General features: G+C 47.3%; 1 protein-coding gene across 2 annotated transcripts in view; it reads right to left on the bottom strand.

The window, feature by feature from the left end:
• Window positions 1-372: 372 nt before the first annotated feature.
• Window positions 373-7293, bottom strand: part of COL8A2 (collagen type VIII alpha 2 chain) — a 150536-nt gene continuing 143615 nt past the window's right edge. For both annotated transcript variants that reach the window (XM_073318068.1, XM_073318069.1), the window contains one exon: window positions 373-2496. In XM_073318068.1, coding sequence (XP_073174169.1) covers window positions 575-2496 — 1922 coding nt within the window. In that variant the 3' untranslated portion in view covers window positions 373-574. The remainder of the gene's footprint in view (window positions 2497-7293) is intronic.

Raw genomic sequence — 7293 nt, 5'->3', positions numbered from 1 at the left:
CCGCCCTGGTTGAATCTGAGAGACTGACTTCAAGCGTCAATGAGATTGAAATGTGGGGAAATGATTGATTGGGAAGGGGATAGTCAATCCACCAGGAATTTCCACTGCTCTTGAGATTTGAGATTGCTTAGGACCCCTGGATTGGCTAACGAATACGCAAAATGGCTTTATTTATTTAACTAGTACTCAACAGCGGGAACAAGGGCACTTGATTATAAACCAAGAAGGGTCTAGATTCTTCAGCTTTCCTCCTCTTACAGTTTAGTTGCATAGCTAGATCCTAGCCAGCCCGAGCTGGTTTCTGTGTTTGATGTGCAGTCACAGAGGTAAAATTTATTCCAAATACACCTCCCCCACTTGCCCCCTCCCCCAAAGAAACAACAAAAGCTCCTTTCCCCTTATCCTCTCGACTCCTTGAGTGAACAGTGTGAAGCGAGATCCTGTGCCAATGACTTGCGCATTCTTCCCAGTGATTTTTCTTTTTTGTATTTCTTTTATTTTTTAAAAAAAATTATTAAAAAAACAAGACAGTTTATGGCTAAAGTGGGTAAAAAGGAAACACACCCAACAGCTGTTATGTGGGGCAAAGCAGGAAGCCGGAGAAGGAGGAGTGGATGTATTCTGTGGAGTACAGCCCATTGGCTTGGTCCGAGGGCATTTGGACCCAGACTTGGTCATTCTCTTTGAGTTCGAGAACTGCGCTGCCTGAGGCTTGATCCAGGTAGCCTTTTTTGTACTCATCGTAGGTGTATGTGGCGGGCACATTGTTCTTATAAAGCGCCACCCAAACATTAGTCCCTTTGACGTGCACGTGGTAGGCAAAGTAATAGATGCCGGAGATGGGGCAGGTGAATATCCCAGTGGCTGGATTGTAGCCGTTGTGCCCGTTATACAAAGTCCTGTCGAATTTGACTGGCATGCCAGAGGCTGGGAATGGGGAGGTCAGGATGGCCGTGAAAGCGGGTGCTATCCGGGCAGAGAGCTCCCCTCTGCCATACTGTGGCTTCCCAGGCTTGCCATTCCCTAACACCGCTCCTTCCACGCCTCCATCTGGCAAGTGCAGCCCAGCAATGCCTGTCTCGTCGAACACCCCTGGTGCCCCGGGGGGACCAGGCGGCCCTGGTGGTCCTGGGGGGCCATTTAATCCACGTGTCCCTGGTATTCCTGGTGGGCCAATGGGTCCTGTAATGCCAGGCTCCCCTACCTTCCCCACACCTGGAGGGCCTGGGAGGCCAGGTTCCCCTTTCAGCCCTGGTAAGCCCTGTGGCCCCATGGGACCAGAAGGGCCTTGTAGGCCTGGAATACCAGATGGGCCCCTCAGGCCTGGCTGGCCTGGAATTCCTACATCCCCCTTTGGTCCCAGGCTACCTGTTAACCCTGGCACTCCAGGAACCCCTGTGAAGCCTGGTTCTCCTTTTGGGCCTGTGGGGCCAGGGGGTCCATGTGACCCAGGCAGACCTCTCTCTCCAGGCACCCCTGGTTTCCCTGCAAAACCGTTTGGCCCTTGGTCTCCACGCATCCCTGGTATTCCTGGGGGCCCAGGTAACCCAACCTCACCTTTGAGGCCTGGCAGCCCATATTTGCCCGGCAAGCCCATGGAGCCCGGCATCCCTGGGGCTCCAGTGACACCCTGAGGGCCCTGCTCACCTGCTTCCCCATCTATGCCTGGTTCCCCTTTGTCGCCAATGGCTCCTGGGACCCCAGGTTGCCCACGATCTCCTTTTAAGCCCGGCAGACCCGGTTTCCCATAGCCTGCAGGCCCAGGTAAACCGGGAAGGCCACGGATACCGGGTTCTCCTTTTGGCCCCACAGGGCCTTGCATACCCGGAACCCCTCCGACCCCTGGGATGCCTATTCCATCAATGCCTGGTGGACCCCGTGGACCCATCGGCCCAGGTTCCCCATTGATCCCAGGGGCTCCAAATGGACCCATCTCGCCTTTCTCCCCTGGAGCACCTGGTAAGCCATCAAACCCTGGTTTCCCAATGCCGTTTGGCCCTGGAGGCCCAGCGGGGCCAGGGGGCCCTCCATTTCCTCTGGGACCTGGAAACCCTGGCTTCCCAACACCATTTTCACCCTTTAAGCCACGCTCCCCCCGAGGCCCTGGTTCCCCTTTTGGCCCAGGCTCACCCCTAAATCCTGGTAGGCCTGGAGTGCCCTGCATGCCTGGTTTCCCATTGATTGAGATGCCTGCTGGCCCAGGCAATCCTGGCGGGCCAGGTAATCCTCTCTGGCCTTGCTCACCTCTCATGCCGGGTTCACCTTTGAGGCCGGGCATCCCTTTCATACCTGCCTTTCCTGGAAGCCCTGGGATACCTGGTTTGCCAACACCAGAAAATCCAGGGGGCCCAGCAGGGCCTGGCTGGCCATGAAGTCCGGGTTTCCCAGTGCCTGGTTTTCCTGGATAGCCTGGGGGGCCTGGAGGTCCTCTTGGTCCTGGCTTTCCTGGGGGGCCTGGCTCCCCTTTGAGATCCATCGGCAGGAGCGGTGGCATGTCTGTTAAGAGCAAGAGATACCAAATCCTTACTGGATAAGTGAGGAAAGGCCACCCGCTACCAGAAGAGGCAGAACCTCAGCGTCATGAGAAGAGAAGCCATTGTGGCTAGTGCTGATTGTTAGTGAAGTCACAGCCCAGAGCCTCAAAAGGATTTAGGAGGCTAACTCCCACTGATTTCAATAGGATTTAGGCTCCTAAATACCTTTTGAGGCTCTGAGCCATACCGCCTTGTTAAGTGGAGATTATTGCTATAAACCGTCCCGCTGATGACGGAAATTAATATTTGTGAAGCACTTTGAGAGTCTGAGATGAAAGGTGCTCTGAAAGCCTGGGGATGGGGTCTCATTAACCAGAAATAAGTTACACACACATGGGCTCCTTTTGCTTTAATGGTGGGTTGTAGGAATATAAGTTAGCACCAGATGAAAAGAACCCTGTTTGGACACATGATCATTTATGGCTGATTTAGAAGTAGCTAAAACAAGTCCCATCAGGTACTTGAACATTCAGTGGAGAGTCAGCCCAATCTGCTCAACCAACTATGTGAAAAAAAACTGAATAGACATGAACAATTCAGACTCCCTGTGCTCAAGGTAAATGCAAAAGGAAAAGCATGAACCTGTAGCTTTTACTGAGACTAAAGATGGTGGCTTTGCGGATGCCCTGCTGTCTGCTTAAAAGGCAGATATCAGTGTGGGGACAAGGCTAATAGTATCAGCCATGATATTTTTTGGACTGCGGGCTAACTCTTGGACATTTTTGATAGTTTCAGAGGCCCCTGGGCTTCCCCATTGATGCTTCTAACAGCATCTAGAGTTATCATTCAGGCCTCTTCAATGAGCAATATAGTCATTTACAAAGAATAACAATGCTCACCAAATTCACAGATAATCAGTGTTTGGGTTGCAAAAAAAAAAAAATCTATGGCATAGAGTCATTATTACTGTTGATATTATAGTAGCACCTAGAACCCGCAACAAGACTGGGCCCCTCACTGTGCTCGACACCATCCAAACAGCGAGTAAGCGGGTCCATGCTCAAAAACAGCTTACCCTTTAAACATGTAAAATAGTCAAAAAGGAAGGAGTGTAATTAGCAGGGTGCATTTGATTTAAATAATGATTGATTTAAATCACTAATCAGGAAGACTCAATTTAATCATGGTTTTCTACATAAAAGTGCATTCTTGTTGGTTGTTATAACCTTAATACATATTCTTCAGAACTCAGAGATAGATGTAGGTTTCATTTTTAGAAGGTACACAGTATAGGTTTTTAAACAGTGATTTATTTTGAAAACTTTTCCAATTAGTTTTACAGCTATATCAGAAAATGAATGATTGTTTGGTTATTTCATTTACCAAAGGTAATTGAAGCAGATATTTATGAAGTCATTGGGAGGTGAACTATCTTCAGCTCAACCGGTTAATCATTAATATTTGGAGGATTTTCTTGCTATGCTGTATTAGGAGGAGAACATCACCACACAGACATTTAAATTGTTTTATTTAACTAAAACAACAATGTTAAGTATTTTTTAAGGATTTTCTTCTTCAACAGCAAATATATAATATTTTAACAAAAAAGCATATGTCCCTCGCTTCTTACATTTATCTCCAGACTTCTTCTCCTTTTCCAGATCTATTCCGCCCCCAACAATCTTCCATTCATTGAACTTTTTGAAACTTTGCACTTTTAAAGAGAGATAAGGGATTGACTCTGTGTACACAAATTTGCAGAGGGACAATAGGGTTGAGGTCCGTTATTTCTCCCCTCTCTATATCATTTATTTAAAAACATTTTTGCTGTTAACAAGCATGTTACCTCTGGAGACACAAATCTACAGTTTGAGAACTGCAAAACTAAGCATCTGATGGTATCTTCTAGACTGAGCACTGAGTCCCATTGGGTAGATAGAAAGATTAACCTAAATAATCTGTACAGAAGCCCCTGGAACCCCATCAGATTGGGTCCCTAATCCATGAACTATTAGAACTCATTTACAAAACTTTTCTTAAACATTACTTGAATATATTGTCTCATACTATAGAATTAGAATTTATAATCCCTATTCCATGATGAGATATCTTTGAGCTATAATGTATCTTAATTAAAACTATCTTTAGATAGGTTTTTTCCGTCAAAAAGCATTTTATCAAAAAAATCTGATTTTTTTTTAAAATAATTGATTTTTATGCACCTTGGTAATTAGGCCCATCAACAAATGAGCAACTGAGGCATAAAGAGCTTAAGGCCCAGCGCCTTAAAGGTATTTAGACTCATAAGGTCCATTGAAATCAATGGGCTTTAGGTGCCTAAATACCTCTGAGGATCAGGACCGAAGTGACTTGGTTACACAGGAGGTCTTGGCAAAGGTGGGGACCGAATCCACATCTCTTTAGTCCCAGTGCCTTATTCACAAGCCTGACGTTCCTTTAGAAATGTGACAGAGGAGGCGTCACACGCTGCCCCACCAATGAGCTTAAGGCCTGTTGTTGCCGAACTATCACTAGAAACGACCATTGACTAGCCTCCAGGGTCCCTGCCAACCCTTAATTTCTCCACTGCTAGTATTACTAAGCATGCCAATTAGCATCAGCTGTGAGGGTGATTTTTAGGGGGCTGTTTTTACATGTTCCCTAGGACCTGAGGACTTCCCCCCCAAATCATTCATACTGGCTACAAGAGAGCCATCAGAGGGTAATGGCTTTCAGTCACTACTGCTCTGGGCTGGACTCGAAAGAGTGTTGGCATTGAAAGCCACAGCCAAGATTAACGGTACCCTGTCACCAATCCACTGAATGATTGAGCCGCCCTTAAAATCTTGGGCTTCTCTAGTCCTATAATGGTTTTCTCTTACTAGGCTGACTACTATACTTTAGGACATTTTCTTGGGAGAGCAGCTAGTTAATTGGTTTGTCATTTGTGCATTCATGTAAGATGGGTCTGTGATCATTGGCAGAGTCCCGCTTGCCTATGGAGGGTCGCATCGGGGAGGAAACTTGAAACACACTGAGAATGTAGGCTATTGGTGCAGGCGCACCATGAGTCCCCGGACCAGGTAGCCTCGGCATGGCATCCCTTCCCACCTGAGAAGAGGGGTGAAACATTTGACTGGCACTTGTCCCAGGTGGGTTTGATAGACAAGAGACATTTGATGGTTACTTATACACGTTTCAAAAACCGGGGACTCTGGCTGGCAAAGACTTCTCATTGCCCTGTCTATGACTTTATAGCCAAATGTGGCCAAAATGTAGCAAACTGGCTACATCAGCCAACCTTTATAAAAGTGACCCCCAGAAGCATCAGGTGCCAGGGCAGCATCTGGCCCTTTGTGGCTCAGTTTATGTAACCAGGTATTCTCAGTGGCTAGATAGACCTCAAATGGGTCTCAAACCGTTGGATGCTGTTTACATGGGAGGTTTGTTTCCTACTTCAATTCTGGTATCTGTATACACCATGTGTCTCTACGATCCCTGTTTACAAATGGAAGAGGCTGCACCTGGAGGCATTTGGATCACATTTGCGTTTAGCAAGAGAGGTTTCTGTCCATTCAGCTGTCCTTCTAAACTTTGTGCAGTCAAAGGTTTTACTTTTTGATGTGCATTGATTTACCCACCTATTAGGAGTTAAGATTACTTTATTGGGCCATTTCTAGTTTGCCTCACAAACTATGGGCTCTAAGGTGAAAGGGCCAAATTTATAATGCACTTCATGCACCATGCCATATTTGCTTGGTAGCAGAATAGAGCCCAAACTCATTTCACAGGGAAGAACCATCTAATGATTTATATGACAGTAACACCTAGTAACTCCAGCTGAGATTAGGGGCCCATTGTGCTGGGCATTGTTTGTACACACAGCAGGAGACAATGCTAACATGAAGAGCTTCCAATCTAGATGGACAAAGGGTGGGAGTGGAGAACTGACTTGCCCAAAGTCACACAGCAGAGCTGGGAAAAGAACCAAGGACTTCTGTCCCTATCCAGTGCACTGTCCTCTGAACCATGCTGTCCCTCAGCCCAGGTTGGCTTTGGGTCATGACTCCTGCCATCAGCCAGGTTTAAACCAATGACTTGCATTTGCAGGGTACAGCCCAGCACAAAATTCTCCCACGGCCAATCGTATAAACCACCCAACTGTTTGCTCCTAGTTTATGGAATTGTACATAGGCTACAACCCCAGTATGACACTATGGGGAGGAAGGAGGAGCATGCAGACTGTGTTTGGTGATTGTAAGCTGCTGGATGGGAAAGCTGATGAGTCACACTGCACTGAGGACAGACAAGGAACAAACAGAAAACGAAAGAAAGATGCTGTCTTCTGATTGCTTTTCATACTCCACAAGGGGAGAGTTTTAACAAAAAATTCTAGTTGATCCTGGATTTTCTAGGCCTGCAGCCCCACAAGCAAACGTAGGGAGAGGAGGAAGCTGTCTATCTACATTCCACCCACCCACCCACCATCTGAGAGAAAAGCTTCAAGCTACACCCACTGCCTTGCTAGCACTCACTAGCCCATGGACAGACAGATACTCTGAATGCCAGATGCTGGACGCACAGGCCTAGCTGTCGGTCCTGGCTTTAGAAGGAGTTGTGAATGGTAAAAGCTAAGGGAAGGTCTGGGGCTGCCTGGTTCAATGCTCTGGGCAAAGGAGGTTCAAAAGTTCCAGGAGGGGAGGGTAAAAGAGAAGTGGGTGCTGGAGAGAAACAGAATCTGTGTTGGGAATAGAGCCAGGTCCACCCCCTGGAGACTGGGGAGTCAGTGTGCTGAGCTGAGGACATAAAAGCAAGGAAA

The sequence above is a fragment of the Lepidochelys kempii genome, chromosome 19 (genome assembly GCF_965140265.1).
Source record: "Lepidochelys kempii isolate rLepKem1 chromosome 19, rLepKem1.hap2, whole genome shotgun sequence".
Classification (NCBI taxonomy): Eukaryota; Metazoa; Chordata; order Testudines; family Cheloniidae; genus Lepidochelys; species Lepidochelys kempii.
Note: the sequence above shows the minus strand (reverse complement) of the source record. Positions and strands in the feature narration are given on the sequence as shown.